The sequence below is a fragment of the Morchella importuna genome (genome assembly GCF_003444635.1).
Source record: "Morchella importuna strain M04M26 chromosome Unknown Morimp01GS042, whole genome shotgun sequence".
In the NCBI taxonomy this organism is placed as follows: Eukaryota; Fungi; Ascomycota; class Pezizomycetes; order Pezizales; family Morchellaceae; genus Morchella; species Morchella importuna.
The window spans coordinates 112,312-135,625 of NW_025763439.1; the positions used below are offsets into that span (position 1 = coordinate 112,312).

Genomic DNA, 23,314 nt, shown 5'->3' on the forward strand with positions numbered 1-23,314 from the left:
GCATCCATACTCCACTCTTCGCTCAGGCACACCTGCCCAGCTTAAACCTTCTTGCACTATATAACACAGCGCTGCAGCACCTACAGCACAAGCTGCTCACCAACAGGTCCTATAGCTACTCCTCCACTCAGTCCACACCCTCACTCTTCCAATATCATATCAACAGAGATACCCAACGCCCCACTCCCAGCACCTCGTAACCAACCAATGCACCAGCACCACCTCACCCTAACTCTCCTCCTCACTCCCTTCCTCCTCCTCCGCCTCAGTCCGTCCCTTGCACTCCCGCAGCCGCTATCTCTATTCCTATACACACCGGGAATCGCCACCTCTGTTCCGCAGCTAAACAAGCACTCCCACCACAACCCTCGACCTCGCCGCTATCGCGGCGGGTGCCTGAACCGCCATCCCGGGTCTGGGGCCGGCGAGTACACCTGCCAAGTTCGGTGATGAAAAAGAAAAAGCAGGTGGAAAGCCCGTGGGTGATGCTGTGTGTACGCATGTCGACGGTGTCAAAGGATGTGACGCTTTGGGAGACGTGGGTCTTGAGATAGTACGTGCCCATAGGAAACGGGGGGTGCATTGCTATATTGGTCATCATGCCGACTGTGAGTCATTTCTGTTGGCCAGAGTGTTTGTCGTAGATCTGGTTCTTTATGCTTTTGTATCAGTTTTCCTTGGGCATAAATATGGGACCACTCCCCTTTAGCTACTCGCAGTAAAACATACACAACTACTACAGTTCTCTACATACATTTTCTCTCGTCAGGTTTCGTCCGGGACCAGGCCGGGAAAGTAAATCTGTTCTCCCTATGGTACAAAAATCACCTATTTAATTTAAACAACACCTAGGCCGGTATTTAGGATAAACATCACATATCCGGGTACTAAACTGTAGAAAGGTAGTAGATAACCTTCTGAATGTATGGCATAAATCCTGTGCTGTTTCTTATTTTGGCCCAGGGGAGCAAGCAAGTAATTGCAATTCATCGCAGAAAATCGACCGCGCTTAGTGTCTGGTGCAGCATCACGAACTAGTATCTTCGTAGATAACCGAGGCAACCTGGGAGCATCCTGAGTGTGCAGTCTGATAGAACTAACGGTGGGTGTACCCAGGCCTCACAAACAACAAATGCTATCCATCTTGATTGGGTAAACTGTGAGCGAGTGATACCTTGTGATGTACCCCTGGTTCATTGCACCCTCTGCTTGGCATCCGGATTAGATTTATCCCGGGAATGAGGTTGTGCAGTTCGACTCTTGAGCTAGGGAATTCTGCTGCTAGGACATTTGTTACGGTCACTCCGTTATCTCATGTAGGTGCGGGATCGGGAGTTGTGTCGGATTCCAATTCAGTAGTGCGACAGATAAAGGTTTCTTTCGCTTCCGGCGTGTGTATTAGACTTTATTCTACCCTGATATCCGTCAATCAAGCCCTCAGCACCGGGATCAAAGAGCAGAAGCCACCAAGAGTGGTCAGAAAGTTAATGTTCCAGACGCTACCATGTTTGCGCTGCGCGGCTTGCTCTCCGGCAACGACACTTCCGCGCAGTCCCCACCTGCCAAACATACTTCCCGATGCTCCACTACCGCCCTGCGTGGCATGGTATCTACACCCATACCCGGAAGCAGATCTTGTATGCACTATCGCCCCCTGCGTTAAAAATCAAACTCAAAACTCCATCCCTCAAACGACCAACAAGGCGGCCAACCAGTCGGCGACGTACCATCTATGCCCTCTCCTCCCCCTGTTTCACCGGGGCTTCTCTACTACCGCGAATGCATTCCCCTAAATAGCGGGCGACTCCATAGCGAAGGCATGCCAGCCCACCGGGTTTCTTCGCTGCCGCAAAAACTATCATTGTGATTCTCAGTGCTGTGGTGGGGGGGCTGTCTGGTGATGGAAGTGGCTGCCGGGCAGAGTAGGTTGAGTGCACGGTGGTGGACAGGGGGAGGGGGGGGGGTAGTGTGTGTTGGGATACCCGGGGGGTGGAAGATGGTGGGTTCGGTGGTTGACCCGGCGCGATGTTTTTCTTCTCTATGCTGCGGCGGAACCGCGATACTGACGGGGTCGGGGCGGTTTGTTTTGGTTTCTATCTTCTGTTAACCCCCCATGTGAACCACACCCCTAATGCAGGGGATTCGGATACTAAACCCCCGTTGCGCGCGCTACATTGCATGTCTTTTTCGTGCGGTGTTTAGAGGTGAAGTGCCGCCATATCTGTTTGAAACGTTACCAGGGATATCGGCTTTTGTTTCTAAAGTTACTTCCCATCTACCGCTTACCTAAGGAGAACGACGGGATTGTGGATAAAGGTAGTTCATCTTGCTATGGATAGTTTTCTCCGTAAACGCAGGTATGGAAGCGGGGATGCGTCATGGCGGATCACTCGGTATCTGAAATATTTGGAAGGGGAATGCGCGGTGAGCAGAGAGTATCTGCTGCGTAATGATGGGAGATAGATGTCTTTTATATAGCCCTGAACTTGGAACTGTTAACCCTGCTGGAAGGTGGGGTGTTGGTGTGAATAGTGAATTTCCGGTTCAACGGTGTCGAAGGTCTTGGTTTGTTGTGTTTTGATACCGGGCCCGAAGCGGTAATTCTCAGGTTATCTACATACTTTTAGGAATAGTGGATCGTTATGTAACTATAGGGAGTCGGGATGATGACAGGTTTCTCGATAATCAGTCGCGTCTGTCGTCTCCCGTGTCGTCTTATACCTATAGCTAACTCGCGAAGTCGGTAGAAACCACACCCACACCGCGTCTCTGAACATGCACCCGAAGACACCTCCCCGCGACGATGTTTCCCATAGTCATCTAACCACCGCTATTGTATCTTCGGACTTTGAAACAACAATATCTTTTTCCACCGCCGCCGCCGCCGCCGCCGCCGCCGCCATGGACCCGGAAGCCGTTGAAATAGGTCGCGCAGGGTGATGGCGCGATACATGCGGTATTTTGCTATGTCTCGGGCCCGGGAGGAGATTGTAAATGCGACAAGTGATTGAACATTCAAACAGGATTAAGCCAGAATCCTCCGATTGGACCCCGAGAGAAGGTCGCATGCAAAACTTAGAGGTAGAGAGGGTGGCTCATAACCTTTCGATAATTCCAGTACGGTTTTGTGTTTTAGGGGCGGCAGAGCATGTTGTCGCGATGTAATGTGAAGGAATCAACGAGTTGGGTGTGGACATCCCAGCGGCGCACAGACTAGCCGTCACACTTGGCGCTTGGCAGGAACAGTGACGGTCGGGAGATAAGCGAGTGGACAGGACCCCTGCAGCTGATCATCGCTTATCTCACGCCAACCAATGCGGCCCGCAAGATCTGTGGGGGTCTTGGCAGCGGGGATCTCCGCGTGTTGTTCATGCGACATCATGCGGCGAGCTTGCGGGATCTTTCGGTCTCGTTCGTTCAACCAACCACATGTTCAGTCGACAACAGCACCGGAGTTAGTCCAACGGCGTTTGATGTATGATTCTTCGCATTGCATCTATCGTATAGGAAGAGGATGCTGACAAAGCCACAGGATTCATTCACTCATGACCGATAGGCTTCGTTAGGATGGATAGCTCCTAGTTATTGGGCACTATTATACCCCCGGCAAAAAGGGTGGGTACTTCGGCGTTGTCGCAGTCTTCCTCCAATTGCATGTGATCAATAACCTAGGCCAAGAAACCGGGATACCGGCGATCTCACGGCCAGAGAGCGGGAGAGAGCGGACCAGTAACCAGTTCTATCTCCGACTGCTGGCGATGACCCGAGCATAGTCGGTGCGTCCAATCTATCCATAGCGACGAAGCATAGGTGGTTGTATCATCCGGCGGAGATCTTCTCAGTCTCCACCAGCGGGGGTGATGGGTTGTATTTCATCAGCAGGGCCTATCAGCACTACGGCTGACGTTCTGTGCCTTTTGGTCTTGAGAGCGCCGCTTGTCTTCCCTGTGGGGCGTTATAATAAAAGTTTCTATCATCCACGGTTTGAATTTGATGCGGTATGATACCTCCTTAAAATATGGCCCCGGAATCCGCACTGATAACTGTGCAGTTTACTCCCGACACCTCCAAAGTGAGGACTGGACCGAGCCAGAAAACGACTAACTAACCTATCGGCCACCCGCACCAGCAGCGATGGGTCTCGCATTATGATTACTGGCTATTATCATAATGCGAGACCCAACTGAGGTGGTAGCTCTCTCATTGACCTCGTAACACCGGCCCCTTTGCCGCCGACAAGATCTATTCTCCACAACGGTGCTTTCGAAGCAATTCCAAACAGGATATATCACTACCACCGCTGGGCCTTACGGAGAGACAGCAAGGTGCCCGAGCGTAAGACACTCCCGCGCCTTGGCCAACTTACTTTCCATGTGGCGGGCTATGGGAGCATACGCGCCAATAGGCACCGGAATGATAATTGAGTGGACTAAAAATGCATACACGATGAACTACCAATCAATCAACTAGTATATATGAGCTAAGGTTGTGTTATGGGATATAACTGGGTTGCGATGGGGTGTTGGAACGGTGAAATATAACAGCACGCGCGGGCGCCTTGGCTTCGATCAATCGCGTGGTTATCAGGCAGAGGCGTATATCAAAACACTATTGTCGTATTGCCAATGAGGGTGTCGCCTTGACATATGGTATTGTGATCTGCTCCAAAAAATATCGCCATCCTCCGGACAAGACAGGGCTAACCGCTTGTTCTCAGAATAGTTTAACATGGGATAACGGGTCATTGGTTGACAAAGCTAAGACAGATCTCATGGATTCAATAACCTGATTTCCGCCCTCGAAGCCCGGGGACGAAATCTAATGTGCCCGGCCCCCGGCCACATCGGATTGAAGTTATAATTATGCATGGGCTATATTGCACTGTATCCCGCCCGTCTCCGGCAATGGTGAACTAATATACCTCGGTTTTCCTTCACCGCAGTTGCGCATGTGTCAAAGTAGCCACCAGCTGTAGAGATGATGCCAGAGCGGCATTCGTGAGCCCTACATATCCCGGTCGTCGACCGCTAGATAGGACCGGTCGTCCGCAGCGGTCTAACACCCATGTATAGTATGCCGTCTTTATCTGATTTCTCGCTTGGAAGGCAATCACTGCAGTAAGTAGTTCATCATTCTATCGAACCCGCTGTTGTCCGGGAATAGGTTGGAGAGTACGCTGGTAGTGCTCAATTTATACATAAGTAGGAGTTTGTTTTCCCTCTTGAGAGGAGGAGGGATGATGGTGTAAAGAAAGCATTGTCCACTGATCGTAGCAACGCCATGAAGACTTATTCCCCAGCCGGCTCAGGGGTGGTGAACATTCCGGCAAAACAAAAGAACAACCATCCATGCTCGGGATAGCATGCGGCCGGTGAGGAAATCCCCCGATAGCCCCTTATTTGTCGACCACCGGAAGAGCTAAGCCACTAGGCAAAAGAGGAGATTGCTGGAAGGGGGCCTGGGCTTGAGGAGAGCGCGTAGGGCTGTTGATGATTTAAAGCTGCATATACCAAACCCACCGCCTATCTCTTCTATCATACGTATCCAACGTGCGCTCTCCTTAGATCGCACGGAGATACTAGTCGGTCGGAACGGCTTGGCGCCAAGGATACTATTACATCTGTACATAAAGTATCACTCGACCCCCCTCCTTCCCCACCCTGACCCCCGACAGGGTCCCCTCTCACACACGCCTCCTCCGTGGCCGCCCCAACCCACCCAAAAAGTGGAACTCAACGGCAACGAAGGGTGTGGCCTACCTCCCCATCGAACATCTCTGCTCCCTCCTTCAACACCCAGTCACAAGAGGAACAGACCACAAGCTCCTCCCAAAACTAGCAAAGTAACAAATGCTAGACAATTGGGCACACGACTTTCCAACACCCCCCTACTACACTTTCCCCCTTACCTCAAGCCCTGAACCCTTCATGGACCTACACAAATTCACAGCTACTCGAATCCATCAAATGAGAGCCCAAAAAAGCTACCTCAGAGGCCACAAATCCTGGCTCAACCTCCACCTCTCCGATAAATGCGACAGATGCGGCGAAGGCCCTGAAACCACGGAACACGCCATCCTCTTCTGCCGAGCAAAGGCAACCCAACGCACCCAACTCCTCCCAGGGATCAAAACCCTTGAAGAAATCTGGAACGACCGCACCAACTCACTAGCTCTAGGAGCCTTCATCACCACCACCAAAACGAACTTCCCCAGAAAGGAACACATCTCCCCCCTCTTGTCCGGAACTGAGGTGTCAAGCACACTCAGCTCCCCTCCCTCCACCAGCTAGCCGCCGCGAAACCCAACTCAGAATTGTGGTATCCCGCACCCACAAAAGACCCTTAAGGGGCAACAGGTTATTTGAAACCAGCAGGAAACTTTCTTATGTCGGATATGGACCGCCAAAGCGTCGTTTTTCCTTGCAGTCAGCCAGCCAGCATGTCAACGTTCTTTGTTTCCTTTCATTATTTTCCTTTGTTTATCTGGGGTTGTGAAATTTGGTTCTCTAAAGTCGGGGAGAGGTATTTTTATGCCATAGTCTATGACTGCATGCAGAGTTTTGTACCTAGAATCAATTAAAACTACATGATTTAAAAAAAAAAAAAAAAAAAAAAAAGTATCACTCGACCTCGGCGCCAAGCCCGCGGTTCCCCCACCAGGACTATCGTCTGCACTTTGCCACCTCTTGTGCGAAGCTTAATCTAACGACAGGGGGGAGAAGCGATGATATGCGCCTCGACGTCGCGTAATACCGGGAGTGCCCCACATCAGCGGCATACGATTATGTCTTTTGAAGAAAACCATCCCTGGTTATCACCGGTCTCCGTTTTTGGACAAGATCATATTCGGGCCACGCGTACGATGCCGCTGGTTTTCAATGCGCAGTTCAACATCGGTGGTGTGTGTTTCGATATTAGATCGGAAGAGATCACCGGATCAATCTCAAATACGAGGAAAGGAGAGAGAGATGAGATTAGGATGGGGCGGGCGTAGAGAGGTGTATGGACTGCGCGCGGACATGAGGACGAACGCGAAACAATATTTGGTTTATGGCTTTGTGATTCTCTTTGTTTATTATGCACATTGTGAGCGGTAATGGTGGTAGACGGGAGGGTGAGGGGCGTTGGTGTAATCTTGTCACCCGTAAGGATGCATATAATGAAGGAACTAGGGGGGAGGAATCTGCAGACACGTGCCATCTAGTTCGTTTCAATGGGGTCTACTAGGGAATGGACGGGTATGACGGAGGGGATAGTGAGCAGTATGGGTTTTCGATGTTATCACATGGAGATGACAGAGAAAGGATCTACTCTAAATTCCGCATGGCGCTGTTACACCAACACCTGTGCAGGTTCCGGCTGACGAACGGGCTCGTAAAATATCCCGTATTGGGAATACATAATCCTATTCGTGTGTAATAAATGCTCCCAATTCCACGGACCAAAAATATGCCCGCCTGAGTCGTAGCATGAACCTAATAAAAAGAAACTATCCAAGATCAAACCGCCCGTAACACCCAACACGGAACTATCAATACCGCTCAAGTATTCCTTTACCACCCCGTATATCCTCAAGGTTTCTCACTCTTAATCCATTAGTTGCGGAGTTAGGAAGGGTGATGAGCACACATACAAGGAATTATGTTAGAGAATGCTCGGCGTAACTATTTTCCACAATCGCTACCTCGGCCATGGATTCGTCTGTTTCACTCTCCGAGGTCCCGTTCGCGGATTCGTCTGCTTCACTGTCCCAGGACCCGTACTCTCGCTTTAGATCGGCGGTTTCCTTATGTTTTCCAAGTGACGCGTACGTAACCGACAGGTGCCGAGCTGTGTTGACAGTATTTGGATGTTTACTACCGAGCACCTTTTTCTGCCCTTCGAAGGCAACACGGAACAAGCTCTCCGCATCTGTATACCGACCTAAAATGTGAGTGGTGGAGCCCAGATTGGAGATTGCACGAAGAGTGTCCGGATGGAGTTCCCCTAGCAGCTTGCGCAGTCTCTCCAGGGCCTCCAGCTCTAGTCCCTCCGCCTCGTTCCACCGACCGAGATCCCGTTAAGTCGCAGCTAAGTTAGCCATTGCCTGGATAGTATCTGGATGCGCGTCTCCCAGAAGCTCTCGTCGTCTCTCCAGGACCTGCAGCTCTAGTCCCTCCGCCTCGTTCCACCGACCGAGATTCGAATAGGTCACAGCTAAATTAGCCATTGCCTGGATGGTATCTGGATGCGCGTCTCCCAGAAGCTCTCGTCGTCTCTCCAGGACCTGCAGCTTTAGTCCCTCCGCCTCGTTCCACCGACCGAGCTTCGAATAGGTTACAGCTAAATTAGCCATTGCCTGGATAGTATCTGGATGCGCGTCTCCCAGAAGCTCTCGTAGTCTCTCCAGGACCTGCAGCTCTAGTCCCTCCGCCTCGTTCCACCGACCAAGTCTGCGATAGGCTCCGCCCAAAAGGCCCATCGTATCGACTGTATCAATATCCATTACAGGCCTAAGCCTATTTCACGCCCGCAAGATCCCCATCAGGATACTGGCCTCCTTTTCATAATGTCCTTTCTTACGATATATTTCACTTATCCGCTCTACATCTGTGAGAAAATTGATATCTTTCTGATCTAACATTTCGAGGACCCTATATCTCTCCATATGCACCCTGACAACTTCCAAATGCGTCATCATTCTATATTGATGATGCCATTGAGTATACCTATCCATGCCCGTGTGTTCAACAGCATTTCGAAGTATCAACACAGCTCTTTTCACGTTTTTTTTTTTCTCTTCCGTGTTCAGGCGCTCATGCCCCCACAAGTGAACGAGTGGATGTATGTAGAAGCTGTCACTAGTTTCTTTGCGTTGTGCCAAGGAATACGAGAATAAAAGTTGAAGAGATCCTCTTAGTTTAATCTCTATCAGTCGTGTCAGTGAACTTGGAAATGTACCCGTGCAGAGCTGTTATAATTCTCAATTAAAGGTTTGTAAGATTGGAGGTCTTCTTAGAGGGAAAAAACAGAATAAGGACTAATGTATACCATCTATCTGTTTTCCATGCTGAAGCATAAACTCCCATATGTCCTCATTGGAAAGAAATGAGCAAACAATCAAAAGATCAGAAGCATCACTTGATGTACGCTTGATAGCATCGAAGGATGTTTGCCATGTGGTAAAGACGGTTTTGTCATGCTGCGTATAGCTACTTCCATGTGGTAAGTCACTGAAAGCCAATTTGAAATGCGCATCAAAAGTATTGATATAGGAACGAAGGGTTATTCGATTAGCGCTGATGTAGGCTCCAGCCTGTACGAGCGCAAGCGGTAGATTCCCAAGCTTCTTGGTAAGTTCCGCTGCCGCTTCTCTCTCTATATGCTCCCACGTTAACGAAATATCAAACCAACTGGGATTGACTACTTTCCGTCATTTTCTGGTTCTCTTTCATTGAGTCGAGCAATCCTTAGGAGTAGATGCACTGCATCCCCCGAATCCATTTCGGTCAGTTCAACCGACTTACTCAGCCATTCAGGCCGCCTCCTACTCGTCGTGATGATGACCGCACCATGGTCGCATGTTGGTATAAAGGAGTCTATATTGAAGCTCTCCAGGTCATCGACGTTATCGAGTACCAGAAGCCATTCCCGGTTGCCCTGTTGGCTAAGCCACTGCTTCACTGAAGCTATTATAAGATTTTTACTTTCATTTCCTAGCGAGAGCCGCCCATTCTCATCAACTAGGCCATTGAGGCTGAGGTCCAGTGCAATGCGGTTATAGTTCGGTGTAGCATCTATCGAATGTCGTGCATAGTGATCTATCAATCGACCCGCGATGCTTCTGAAACCATCAAGTATTGTCTCTTCGCTTGATCCATTTACCCAGAAAACAGATGTGAAGCATTGCTGGTATCTATATGCATATTCCAACGCAATGTTGGTTTTACCAACGCCCCCGAGGCCAGAGAGTATTACTTCCTTAAATCCTCCGTGCATGATTCTTTCATGAATATTGACTAGCGGATCCTCCCCCCCCGTAAAGTTCGAATTTCTCGAAAAGACCAGCTCAAAGGGTAGTTGATAAAGCTTGGTGGATGCGGAACCGAGGCGGGGGCATTCTGCGCGAAATAAACAGTTAAGGTTGCGAATAGCTTGTACCAGATTTAAATGCTTCTTACCTTGCGTGTCGCTCAGAAATCGAGTTCGGATCGTCCTGACTGATTTATCCACACAGTCGAATATTCTTCCACGAAGATTTTGGTAATCTTCATCTCTATAGCTGAACTTTGCCAGAGCAGAATGGTCCACATTCCTCGGCAGCTGATCGCGGGATGCCTCCGTATGAGCTGACCTTGTCGCTGATTCTCTTGGTACCATCAAGCTAGGTGCGCCGCCCCTGTTCCATTGACCAGATTCATTCATCTAGTTCTAAACGTCAGGAATATAAATTACGTAGTACTGGGCAGGCCTTACCTGAACAGTGTTTGATAGTTGTGTCTCGTAGACGGAGATAACATTGGAGTCTGTGACGGAGAATATTCTAGAAAAGGCATCGTGCAATTGTTGTAGAGTCTCTGATCTCATTCCCAGGTCCGATATCAACCTCTCGTTTGGCTGTCCCTTTACCATTTTTTTTAATTCGTCGTTCCTCATGCCTCGGTTTGGCACGCCCAGACAAATCAATGCATATGTGGCCCGAAGTACCTTTCTATGATGGTCTGTACCCCTTGACGCCCTAACCAGAGCCTAGATTAATAGCGTGAGTCTCAGTTGTCGAAGTATAATCAATTTGCGATAAATAGGATGTTCAAAGATTAAGACATAATCATACGGGGCGACAACATAAAATGGGAGCTTTTCTAATGGTAGGGGTCCACAGAAATGTCATATGTGTTGACGAGGGATGTTCTGGAAGTGGCGGGTTTGATTGGCCATAGGTATGCGAACCCGGGCATTTATAACGTGTAATGAAATAGAGATTACCTTTTTGACCACAATACCTCCAAGGCTATGCGCAACAAACACAATTGGACGTTCCTGTTGCTATAGTTGCCAGTTCTATTAGAGACTCACTTTCCATAACATTGGGAAACGCCACAGGTTAGAGCATACATCAGACAACCGGCGAGCATTCGTCACAGATTCTAGTAGACCTTGCGCAAACTCTGTGATGCCGGCTGTGGAGGTGTTGCACAGTAGTGGGGAATCATATCCATAAGTGAGGATGCGAACTCGAGGTGCTTGGCGGTGCTCAATGTCTCCCTCCAAGAAATCTCTAATCCACATTATATAAGAATTGGTTGCTTTCCATGATCCAAATGCATGGCCCGCCAGCCCCGTAACAAATATTAAGCTAAATTGACACATATCTTAGTTAAGGATATATTAGGTTTTTATGGGACCACTTACTCAACATCGAAATTCACGTTGCTATTATCATTTAGGGGTGTCAACCCAATGAACGCAGACTCAATGAATGTTGTCGATCGATGATTTCCCAGGGGTATTTGGAAAGGATTTGGTATTTGGGACCCTAAGCAATCAACTAGCGCAGATGGCACCTTGTCGAATGTTACAGTCGCGACCTGATATCTATCCTGATCCACCGGCGAAGGCGCAAGCGACGACCCTTTAATTTGAATTGATTCATCATTATCGGTCAAAAATCGTTCTTTCACGTGCCGCAACACATCATCCTTGGACAATTTGATATCGATATCCGAGATGCGAAATGTGGTTGCGTAAGGCCTTCCGACTGTCTGTTTGCCTTTATCTTCCCCGATCTTTTGTTTTTTGCTGATTTCAAGTGTGTTATCGAGGAATGAACCACGGCGCTTCTGCAGGGCCATCGTCGACTGATGAAGAGTCACTTAGATATAGATAGTTGTTTGAGTTTTTTCCGGGAGTTGGTGATCAGCAGAGTGCGGGGTCAGCTCAGCCTTCACTACATACGTGTACTCCAATCAATCCACATCGAAAGATTATGCACTATAGGGGATAGTAGTGAAAAGGATTATAGTAGTCCCTCCGGCGATCTAAATCGCGCTATTAAATATGATTCCTATACATTATTAATTCTAGGTAATTTGGCTTATTATTGTGATTCGCTAGAGGACGCTCATCCTGCATGAAATTTGAGGTCAAGCTGCCAAGCCTCGTTGGCTCCGTATGGGTTGGCAGCGAAAGGCCTCTGTGGTGTTCGTCTGGTAAACTTGTTTGATTAGTCTAAATACAGAATAGGACCCTTATATAGGGGCGGGCAGTACAGGCAACGGTGGGCAGTGAAAATAGGCTAGGGATTGTGGGTACGTGCCGGTGATGGTTTGTTTGTGGCCGCACCCGCTTGTAAGAGCCCTTGGTAGCAGTTCGCACCCTAAACCCTAGTACGACACCTCGAGTCCGTAGGAATCCGACAACTGGCTAAGTGCTATGTAACAAGGTACTGATTTGCCCTGCTCACGATTAAAACTAGTGCTTCGCACATAAATATCACCCACTTTTATAGCTACATATTGTGTTTGGCCGCAATTACTTCATTGCGATGCTTTGTAGGTCGCCTGCGGCTCTCGTCCGCTTAGCGCCGGGAAGGACCCGCTTAGCGCCGGGAAGGACCCGCTTAGCGCCGGGAAGGACCCGCTTAGCGCCGAGGAGATCCGCCGTTTCTTAGCAAGACACAACTCGCTCCTTCCACTACTAGCTAACGTCAACGCCCATCCCCGCCCGCTACATTCGCAATCATTACCAACCCAAAGCGCTAAGATACGCACCCCAATAGTGAGCCATCCAACCATCATGGAAACCCAAACAGCCGGGGATCTTTGCATCTTTCGCTCCCATTGTCGGGAATAGTTCTTGGTGGGTCTGAGTCTGCCGCCCCGGCAAACGGTGGTATATAGATTGTTTTGCATGATGGTGGGGGCGCGGGTGGGTTGCGGTTGGTTGGTATAGGCATTCGGGGGAAGATCCTTGCTGGTGAAGTGAGGGGGATGCGCGGCGGGGATATCACTGACGACTGGATAGAGAAACTATGTAGGACAAGTGAAGTAATTGATCGTGTTATTATTCTAGCTAAGGGGGAATGCCCCGTATTCATACTAAAGAGAGGTAGTACAAAAGAAATACAATGAGTAATAGACATATGAGTAGTAGAATGACTAATAGGAAAGTGAGCGATGAGTGAGTCATGGGCCGATGACAAATACTGTAATGAAATAATGAGAATCCTACAATACTATGAAATGTGCCGAGCGCCCTATTTTAAGACTGGAGACAGTACCGAGCCTTCGGTGGTGTGTGTTGGAGGGGGGTGGGTGAGAATAGGTAGGGATGGTATGGCTGGAGTGTCTCTGGTTCGGCAGTGCGGTGGTGAGCGGTAACGCGCAAATGTACAGTACGATGCCAGTCGTGAGCGTCAGGCGCAACCAGATTTCCACAACCTTTTCACGGCGGGTTGGTACACAAGATATTAAATGTCAAATTATTGTTATTTATCTACTATTTAACAACTATACAAAGATTCAGCTCTCCAAAGGATCAATTGTGGTTGCTATGCTGGTACCCGTGATGGTTCGGGGGGCGTTGCGATGCCGCGCCTGACGCTCACGACTGGCATCGTACTGTATCACAAAAGAAACGTTCTGGCGGCGCGATAGATATACTCACCAACATCTCTCTAGTGTCCGATCACGAATCGAAGCGGGGATGAGCGTTGACACCGTTCGTTAAGCGTACGTTCCCCAGAAGGTTAATTATCGTTCTCCTGTGAGCTAACAATTTAATCGAAAATCACATCATGTCTTCCTTAGGTTCTCTGTCAAGCTTTTCAGACGCGACATGAGATAGGGGGAATCGAAGAACAGAGTACATGATAATGATCCTGGCTGTCGACATTGACGAAATCACCGTTATGGAGCGATTCTTGATACCTGGCTTTCAGGTTTTCGACCACTTATAATCGGCGACATGGCGAGATCACTCTGGACACATAACACCCCCCCCCCCCCTCTCGGGGGGAACCTATCGCCTGTAAGTACCACAGAGCCCTTCTTCACCTCCACCCCCGTCCCTATACCATCTCAAAACTCATATCACCATCTAAACACCTCAGAAGCAAAACAAACAAGACACAAAGAAACCTAAGACACAAATAAATAATGAACAAGCAACACGCCTCCGCACCATCCACCTCAGCACCCTCCACACCCCAGCGCCGCCACCTCTTCCCAGCCACGACCCCACGCTGCCTCCCAGACACTACACTGCACAGATTCACGCCCCATATCACGCCGCTGAAAATGCCGCCGATTCGTCCGCTACCATCGGCGGTGCGGGGTGCCGCGTCGGGGAGCGGGTGAGGCAGTTGAAGGTGCCGCCGGTAAGGATGATGGGCTTGGTGGGCATGTCGGGGTTGGGCTGTGGTGTGACAGTAAGGAGGGGGAGGGGTAAGGGGAGCCCGAGATGGGTGGAGAGGGGGGAAGGTCGTGGCGGGTTGGTTGCAGGAGCGGTGGCAGGGGCTAGGGCCGGGGTGGAGAGTGGGGTGGATTTGGATGATAGGGGTAGAGTGGAGGTGGCGAGTGAGGAGCGGTGATTGTTGATGTATTTTTTTGTTGTTGGAGCGGCGGGTTATGGGTCGCTTTGGGCTGGGCTTTGTGTGTTTTATGGCTGGTTTGGAAAGTTTCTAGGAGTATGTATGTAGGTTCTTGTACGTTGTTGATATAATCAACAGCCCTAGTTGTATCCTTATCATTCATCTACGGATAGTAGAATAAAATTCATCTTCACCGAACCTATTACTTAAAACTTGGTTTTATACGGTCCAATGTATATATGTTTATTCCCATCGGGAAACAGCCGCACGTTGGTATTCCAGTAGCCTGCTTGTAGAGAGCTGGTATCGGGAATAGTAAAACCCATGTAAAGTAAAGAGAATCCACCCGTATTTATACCAGGCTGAAATCATAGCCCACGTTCGTTCCCACCCCGGATTTTCTGGAGTGTGCCTTTTGGGTGGGAGGTTGAGGTCCTGGTTAGTTCTAGCGGCGTAGGCTGGTAGTGATGAGGTGAGCTGGTTAGAGGCGTGGCGGTGTAGTGTGGGGGTCGCGTGGCGGTGGCGTGGCAGTGTGCGTGGGGGCGCTGGGAGTGAATGGGTTGGTTGGTTGGTTGAAGTGTTACGGGCGGGCAACGGTGGTGGGGAGGGCCGGGTGGGCATCGCGTCCAGACTCCCCTAGCATCAAGACCTAACATCCAAACTCCATGGCTCGCACATAAAACGCCGCATTCCGGTCACCATACATACACCCCCGAAACCGCGGCTGGGATGGGAATCATGTCTTGTAACTCGGAGGTCGAGCGACGGTGTGTGTTCAGGGGCGGAGGTTTGTTCTGTGGGCGCTGGTTTGTGGGGGGTGGAAAGGTGGCTTTGGGTGGCTTGCTGCGGTGCGGAGGGTGGGGGGTGGGTGTAGTTGATGGTATTGGAATGTGATCGGGAGTGTTTTAATGGAGGTAGGAAGGCGGTGACCGGCGGTGTATTCCAAGAAACCCCGAGTGTCATGGCGCAGTGGATCAGATCGGTATTTAACACAAGTCTATCATGTATTACACTAAGAATACCAACACCCGCGCACCAAGCGCACTAAAGATAACTAGCAAGAACAGCATGAGAGGTCCCACAAGGAAATAGCAACACAACAAAAAAAGTAAATTCCCCCGCCCAGAGCCACGGCTTATTATACCCTATGGGCGTCTACCCGCTATCACCGGAGGTCAGTAGCTCCGGATACCCTAGCTTCCGCATCGTCTTCTGCACCCACATTTCGGCGGCGGCATCCATCTCTTCTGCGGTGGCGGCGGTCATGACTTGCCGGTCTATGCTGTCGTCGCTGGGAGCGGGCGAGCGGGCTTTGGCGCCTCGGCGGCGTTTCTGGCGGCGGCGTTTGCGCTTGTGGGTGGTGGTGGAGGGGGGTGCGTGAGTTGATGGCTGGGGTGGGTGGGGGCTTTGCGTTTGGGGCGGCGGAGTGGGCTGCCGCTGGGGAAGAGTGGGGCGTGGCGGATGGCGGGGGTGGTAGTGCTGGGGTTAGCGGAGGCGGGGGTGTTTTGGTGTTCTGGAATGGTTATCTGAGTGAGGGCTTTCGGTGGAGGACCTGTAGAGCCGATCTCCATCCGGGGTAAGGAACCACCGAGCGACAGGCGAGATGGAGTTGCTGCTCTGGATCCCGGCTGATTCCGCAATGCCGATTCGCTGTCACCGGAGGAGGGCGGCTTCACCTCGGTCCGTTGTTGGAAGGAAAGTTTAAAAGGGATAGGTGAAATGATGAGATGGGACTTTCGATAGAGCCGGTAGTCGAACGAGGATAGCGAGGTCGAGACGGTGGCATCGAGGGAGAGGCGGAAGGGGATGGGCGTTAGGTTGCGCAGCTCGACGAGGGAGACGGGGCGGTGGGGGCAGGTATTCATTGTGATGGTGATGATGGTGGTGATGGTGTAGCTGGGAGCGGACTGTGGGAGGAAGAGGGGTGTGGGATAGAGTGGTGGGGTTGGTTGGTCTCTGGCTTGGTGTCTGGAAGAAAGGTGTTGTTGTAACGCATGCAGGATACACGCTGTGGGCTCCGGTGGTTCGATATAGTTGTCTACATTACCGCGGATGCGGGCTCCGGCAATACGGTCTCTGAACTACCGATGACAGACGGTTTTTCCAACGCTGAAATAAGAATATACATTGCAATGTAGGATTACTGAGACGTGTCGCCTGGAGACAGGGAAAGAAGCCGGGGGGCGGGGGGGGCGGCCAGAGTGCGTGTATCTCAATTAATCTTGACATACTTGGCATATGCTTGCTTTACTATGACACGCACAGATAATGTTGGGGCCACACCTAACTAGAATCTGTGTCTTACAGGGGTTACAACTCACGAGTGGCCTCTCAAAGTGTAGAGGTAGGTCTTGGGTAGAGTCACCACAGTTCTACAGACTGAGTATGTTGTAGAGAGTAATAGTATGGATAGGCATGGGAATAGAGGAAGATTATGGCGAGTGATAGCCTGTGATGCACCCCCGGCTTTGGGTTTGATTACTTTGGTTGATAGGTCTGTAAGGTATATGTAATGCGGAGAGTAGAATACGGTATGTGATCCTGTGGGAGTGTACTCAGGCGCTCCTTGGGCTGCTGATGAACGTATTGGTGGTAGTGGGTGTGGTGTGAATTTGTTATTGCCTGATTACGTTGCGATTTGATAATCTTAGTGGTAAGATACAGGGTTGTGGAGGGCGTACTGATCTGAGACGAAGGTAATTTATTTGCCCTTCTCCTTCTGTCCCGATCTAGGTATGTAGCTATCTTGCGCTCTCTCGTCCGTCTTTGTATACAGAACTCGCATACCCTCCCGAGAAAATCTGCCGCATAACCTAATATGTATGTAACAGTTCCCACCTCGAAACTCACAGATTATAGCATATTCCAAATCCGCCTCCTCTTACCCTTCAAGTATTCTATCTCAGCCTTATACTAGTCGTTTCTCAGCAGCAGATCCAACACAACACAACATGTACCGTAGAGGTGAACTTACAATATGCAGCTTCCGCTGCACCTTTTTCATCCTCCGCTCATTCTGTCGCAACTTGCGATACACATTCCGGAACGAATGCTTCATCTCTCCAAGCGGGTAGACGATGGGTGTATCCAGCGTCGGTAGCTTCTTACGGGCAGCTCTCGCTTGACGCGGGCGGGGAACAGACCGATTTAAATCAGCAGCTGCGCTGGCCTCAGCTTCAGCTACTAGAGCCAGAGCATCACCGAGGAGGGGCGGCGTATCGTTCCCCCCTTCTTCCCCGTCGATTTTCTCCGCTTTCGCCTTCGGCGGTGTCGACGGCGCCCCCGCAGCGCAGCTGCCCCTGGTTGCATCCCACCCCCAGATACTCTCGATGTGCTCGAACTCTGAGCTGCTGCTGGAAGAGGCTCCGAAGGCGCTGCTGAATGTGATGGCGCACCCTGTAGATGAAGTAGTGGTGGAGGTGCCTCTGCTGCTATCTTCGTCTTTGAGGCCTTCGGTGTAGTCTTCGGTGGTGACGTGGACGAAGTCAGTGTCAAAGTCGTCGCCGAGGTCAGTGATTGTGGTGTCCGAGGAGGGGGTGTTGTCGGTGGCGTGGTCGCTGGATAGGAGGGACTCGGAGGTGTTGGCCTTAAGTGGCGGGCGCGGGGGCCGGGAATTGCGGCGGGATGGCGTCGGGGTCGGGGTGGGGGTGGAGGTAGAGGCGGGGGTGGAGATGGAGATGGGGGGTGGAGGCGGAAGTGGGCGTGAAGGTGGGGGTCGGGGTGGGGGTGGGGGTGGAGTTCGTGCTGGAGCTGGAGGTATTCAGGTCCTGGTACTGGCTGAGCGGGGCCTTTTTTGGGCTTGCGGGCGCTGGGATGCATTTTTGTGGATGACGCGGGGGATGGGGTTGGTTGTGGGTCGGTGGTGTGGAGGGGCCAGTGGGGGATGTGGTAGTTATATATCACTCAGAGGTGAGCTATGACCACAGTGCGGGAGATACTTGAAATGTGTGGGTACGTATATCGTGGAGTGGTGCTTGGTGGGGCAATTTGGAGTTACTTGGTATGAGTTTTGTGTATCGTTGATGTGTCCTCCGGGATCCTTCTCCGGTATGACTGTACCCAACACCATCCAATCTTACTCTCCGAAACTGTCCCGGAAGCTCTGAAACTGTAAAGGAAATATAATATAAATAAAGGTGTATGACTTTAGGTGTTATCTAATTTCAAGAAACCCTAACCCTGAAGCTATAAGCCAGGACACGATAGATCCGGCGGGCTCTTGAGCGGAACAGAATACATACACAAGATGTGTTGATTGAGAGTGCGAGGATATGGGTATCTGGCTGTATGGATGGTGGAGCGACGTTGTTGGAGATGTATAGTGTTTCTGTCGCCCGCTGTCCTTGCTCGTGGAAACGTAGCAGGGGCAGGTCTGTGGCGAATCGTGTAAAGATGATATCCTCTATCCCCACCTTTGTGCATTGCTCAAGCGGTAGGGCTTACTGTGATTGACACGGTGCCCTAAGGGGTATCATACATCCCGCAAGTCTATTCAAAAGCCACGCGGCTTCTCCCCGCTGCACCTCATGGCACCCCCGGCAATAGCCCGGACCTGCAACATACTCCACTACCAGTCATCGACGCCATGTGTCTACAGCAGCCGGGGTATTTAAACCCCTCCTCGTCCTCCTCTTCCTCTTCGTTATCCATCATCCACATCGCAGTCGCATCCACGACCATCCCTTCTGCCAATCCTTCACCCTTCAAGATTATCTTGGGTATTTCCGTTCGACATGCTTTATTCTTTGATAATTCCCCGTACTCGCCCCGTGCCGTTTCTGTATCACTGGAGGAACTCCCAGGACTATGGCAACCCTCAAACCTTACCTCACTTTTTTCTTCTCACGGGGTTTCAACATCCATCATCATCACCTTGCATCAGTTTGGACATACACACTACAAGAAGCGTGGCCAGAATAGGCAGGCCTTTACCACACACTATGCAGGCCTTCGCAGTAAGGCACAAGGGCAAAGGAAGCCTGTGATCGACATGAGGATCCTCAACGAGCTAGTTCCAGCAGATCCGTGCCCACTACCGCGTCAGGAAGATATACCTTGCGAAGATTAGTGGTATGGGATTCGTCGGCGCCCTGGGTGTGGTATCAACATTGATGATCCATCCTGACGATCGTTACCGTACAGTTATGTCGCCCATAGAGGTCATGAGATGTTCACCCTCTCACCAATGGGTACTAACGCTCCGTCCAGCACCAGCAAAAGCTAATGGATACGGTTTGAGAAGCCAACAAAGCCGAGAATATCTGACGCCTCGGCAAGTGAATGCCGGAACACCAAAGCACCCCAATCTCGCTGGAGACCCTAATATAAGTGACGGCGGACACCTCTTCTGCTTCCCGGGAGGGCTCCGGTGGCTGTATCTCGCTCAGCATGCCTCTATAAAGGCAATGGTAGGCAATTAAACTTTCCCCGAGTCAGTCCCTTCTGGTTTTTTTGAAACATTTTGTAACTCATCTTGGAAGTCTTTAGCAAATGTAATTTATACAAGGGCGACCTGGTTATGGTGTTCCGCGTTAAGGTCTGCACCTTTAGTACCTTCGGCAGAAAACTCATGGATGGCACCAGCGCCAGTTGCATACAATCCGTAAGTTCCATTTGACTAATCTCAAGGTTATCTTTGTTACTTACTATGAGCAAAGTAGTAAAGCTTACCACTAAAGAGGAAAGGTCACTTATTCTCGAGGTTTCCGCTTTGGCCCCACAGGACGCCCGGGCAATCTCTATGGAATCTCAGCAGGGGTTATGTTGCTCCACCGGGTAGCTCCTGGCACGAGCAGACACAGCAACAGCACAGTGCACGGTGCCATCTATTACTGTGTTGGTCTGACGGTGGTGACAATCCTTGTAGGCGCCCAACAGGTAACCAAAGTTTGGGCAACCTTTAAAGATGTTCAGGGCCCCGCTCCAGCAGCGAGTGACAAATGCTCTTTTGCATTCGAGATCGCAGCAGTGGCCTTTCGGTGTTCACAAGCATTGTCGTCGCAGTAATTGCTTGCAGGCTAGGACGTCTGCCCAAGGCCGATACACCGCAAGTTGTAAGGGAGTACATTATCCTCGGAGAGCAGGGGTGTTTCTCTCCAATCTCAACGGTGAGGATATAGCTCCACTGTTGAGGAAGGCTTGTCGTTCGAAAGTTGCTGATTCGGAAAACAGTTTGCAGAACCCATAAAGACAATTCAAAGGCCCAAGACCAGTGATTCCAACGGTTGAAATAGGTTATATTCGGAGGTCATACCATACCGAACTGAACCGAATTACATGTCCAAGTGAACTGAACTGAACTGAACTGGATATTGGTTCTCTAAACTGGTTTAAAAACTACAACAGTTCCTTTGTTTGGTTTGCAGGTTCATACACTAGATATTTTTTCAGAGTCCGTTTCTTGGTTTATTAGGTGCAATTGAGCCCGCCCAAAACCGGTCAAGGCCAGGAAATACGACCTCTATGTGACGGGTACCTGCATGATAGAACCGTTTAGTAAACCGGTTTGAACCGGTTTTTGATTGTGATGAACCGTTCAAACTGAATTAGCTCAAAGTCAAAAACTGAACCAAAATATTAACTAAACTGGATTACTAAATCGGTTTGATTGGTAGAACGGGTGAACAGTTGGAAACCCTGCCCCAGACCAACCAGTGTTGTGCAAATTAGATAGCTCTTCTATTATCAACATTGAATCTTACTCTATAGTATGTAACTTGAAGTGTAGAGATGGTAGTGGGAGTATTTCACGACCCGGAAGTGTAACGCATGTATTAAGTAGTACGATGATAGGGGGTCTCTAAAGAGGAAGCGCAGGACGGATAGGGAAGAACGAGAATACCTCGAGATTCGGACTCTTTTTTTCTTCTTTTTTTTGTTCATTAATTGCATGTAGCTTTACAGTTATGGCAATATCACATATGTGATTCGGACTCTACTAGCAATGTAATAAATAAACTAATATATCACCCGAATTAAGATTATTTTACCGGGGACACCGTTTGTAAATGACACAAGTGATTATTTACAGCGCCAGGGGACGCATTTACAGCGTGACTTGTTGTCATGATTTAAGCAGCAGCATTTTCTGTAAACATTTCGCATCAAATTAGCACACTTGCACTGTATTCCTCTTACATCTGCATAGACTTATAATAACTCCGTGTACTTGGCGCAAGTGGCAGTATAGTCTATCAACGGTTTCTGCAGGCTTTGAGTCCAACCTCACTGTCAGTATTACACTTGTGAAAAACGTGTCCCACCACCTACAATACTCTTCTCGGGAGTAATCAAGGTTTCCAGTGGTTTACCAGTTATATGGTTCAAACCGGTTTAACTGAACCGTTTAACTTAACAGTTGGTGCAGTTATTACCGCCCTCAATAAATAGTTTGAACGGTTTAGAAATCTGCAAAACCAGTTATACCCACGGTTTAAACGGTTTGTACACCTCATGTTCGTGAGCTCGAACACCCCAGTTGTTGGGCAGATTTCTCGTCAAAGCATTTGTCATACAGATACGCGCGGGTTAGCCTGCATATTCGCCGTGGAAAGGAAATGTAGTCTTAAGCGCTGGCGCCACTGTGTCCAGGTGTCAACCTCTAGCTAGTTCTCTTTTGTTCGCGCTCTTCTCTCGGTCTCCCATCATCATCAATATATTCATGTTTTCTGGCATTAGGCTAAAACATCTATTCTCGCATTCGTAACGTCGACGAAGAAGAGATAGTGAACAACAGCCGGCCAACACCGTTCCTGAGCTTTAACGGGTTAGTCCCAAGGCTCGAACACTGTGCTCGAGAACATGAAGATTTATTCTTAGGACTGTTAATGCCAAGACATAAAACCGCGGTTCAAACTATCAAGATAAACAGTTGGTACGGTTTGGGGCTCCGCTTTCGAATACATCTCTTCCATTTCACTAATTTCGCTTCGCTGCAGGCCGGGCAGGCCGGCGAAAGAGCAGGCCGTGGAGAACTAAGAGTAACGCACAGTCAAGTCGGGAAAGTTTCACTTGTGTCTTTCATCTCTATAATCTCTTCTTCTATCCAACACAAACGATGTGGAAGTATTTATTAAGAATGTTCTTTGTGTCTGTTAGTTGTGTTTTCCGACGATGTGTTGCGTTATTTAAGTCTCTCACTGGCCAGGCTTCTGTGCTGTGTGCTTGCATAGGTCGAGAGATGTGTGAGTGTTTGCGGGGTGTGGGTTGTGTATCCTTTGTATGTGAGAGACTTGTGCTGTTGCTTGTGTTTGTTTTGTGGTGTTTGCTACATCCATTTTTTGCAGGAATTAGTTCCCGTATAGTTGTGTTTTTTTTTGTGTATTTATTCTCGAGTGTGACGAATGTTTTTTTATTTGCGCGGCCGCTGGTTTGTTGGTGGTCGGTTGGTGACGGTTATTTCTTTCGGCGAGTTTTTGTGCGTTTGTAGCTATGTTATTAGGCGATTCCTAGGTTTTGGGCTTGTGTTGCAGCCTTTTTTCTTTGGATATTTATTATCGTTACGCCCGTTTTGTTTGGGTTGTTGGTTAAGCTGTTCCATTTTTTTTTTTAGTGTGTTCTACCCCCGGGGTCGTGTTTAGTCGCCATTTTTTGGGCGCTGTCTGTGCTTTTGATGTGTGAGTTTGTGATTGGTGCGGGTTGCGGGTTGCTTATTGATCTGAGAACTGGGTGGTCTCTACAGTTCGGACATATCGCTTTCTGTGCCGGGGCGGTGATATAAGACTGGAGCATTTTTTTATTTATTGG

The 23,314-nt window shown here is 49.6% G+C and overlaps 6 protein-coding genes across 6 annotated transcripts; 2 read left to right on the forward strand and 4 right to left on the reverse strand.

Annotated features, from left to right (window-relative positions):
- Positions 1 to 7,639: 7,639 nt before the first annotated feature.
- Positions 7,640 to 8,485, reverse strand: LAJ45_10127 (uncharacterized protein; the record flags this gene model as incomplete). The annotated part of the gene is made up of 2 exons (XM_046119658.1): positions 7,640 to 8,022; positions 8,176 to 8,485. 2 exons carry the CDS (start codon positions 8,483 to 8,485, stop codon positions 7,640 to 7,642), a joined length of 693 nt encoding a protein of 230 aa, XP_045967108.1.
- A 415-nt stretch (positions 8,486 to 8,900) lies between these two features.
- LAJ45_10128 (uncharacterized protein) lies at positions 8,901 to 11,831 on the reverse strand (the record flags this gene model as incomplete). Its single annotated transcript, XM_046119659.1, has 8 exons — positions 8,901 to 8,950; positions 9,031 to 9,353; positions 9,407 to 10,100; positions 10,161 to 10,404; positions 10,456 to 10,728; positions 10,966 to 11,025; positions 11,095 to 11,335; positions 11,392 to 11,831. The coding sequence occupies 8 exons, from the start codon at positions 11,829 to 11,831 to the stop codon at positions 8,901 to 8,903; spliced, it is 2,325 nt and encodes a 774-aa protein (XP_045967109.1).
- A 2,113-nt stretch (positions 11,832 to 13,944) lies between these two features.
- LAJ45_10129 (uncharacterized protein) lies at positions 13,945 to 14,569 on the forward strand (the record flags this gene model as incomplete). Its single annotated transcript, XM_046119660.1, has 2 exons — positions 13,945 to 14,007; positions 14,093 to 14,569. The coding sequence occupies 2 exons, from the start codon at positions 13,945 to 13,947 to the stop codon at positions 14,567 to 14,569; spliced, it is 540 nt and encodes a 179-aa protein (XP_045967110.1).
- Positions 14,570 to 15,846: 1,277 nt separating this feature from the next.
- On the reverse strand, positions 15,847 to 16,434 carry LAJ45_10130 (uncharacterized protein; the record flags this gene model as incomplete). The annotated part of the gene is made up of 1 exon (XM_046119661.1): positions 15,847 to 16,434. The coding sequence occupies one exon, from the start codon at positions 16,432 to 16,434 to the stop codon at positions 15,847 to 15,849; it is 588 nt and encodes a 195-aa protein (XP_045967111.1).
- A 988-nt stretch (positions 16,435 to 17,422) lies between these two features.
- Positions 17,423 to 18,388, reverse strand: LAJ45_10131 (uncharacterized protein; the record flags this gene model as incomplete). Its single annotated transcript, XM_046119662.1, has 3 exons — positions 17,423 to 17,482; positions 17,544 to 18,155; positions 18,344 to 18,388. The coding sequence occupies 3 exons, from the start codon at positions 18,386 to 18,388 to the stop codon at positions 17,423 to 17,425; spliced, it is 717 nt and encodes a 238-aa protein (XP_045967112.1).
- A 1,121-nt stretch (positions 18,389 to 19,509) lies between these two features.
- Positions 19,510 to 20,245, forward strand: LAJ45_10132 (uncharacterized protein; the record flags this gene model as incomplete). Its single annotated transcript, XM_046119663.1, has 4 exons — positions 19,510 to 19,524; positions 19,588 to 19,977; positions 20,050 to 20,171; positions 20,227 to 20,245. The coding sequence occupies 4 exons, from the start codon at positions 19,510 to 19,512 to the stop codon at positions 20,243 to 20,245; spliced, it is 546 nt and encodes a 181-aa protein (XP_045967113.1).
- Between the last annotated feature and the right edge of the window lie 3,069 nt (positions 20,246 to 23,314).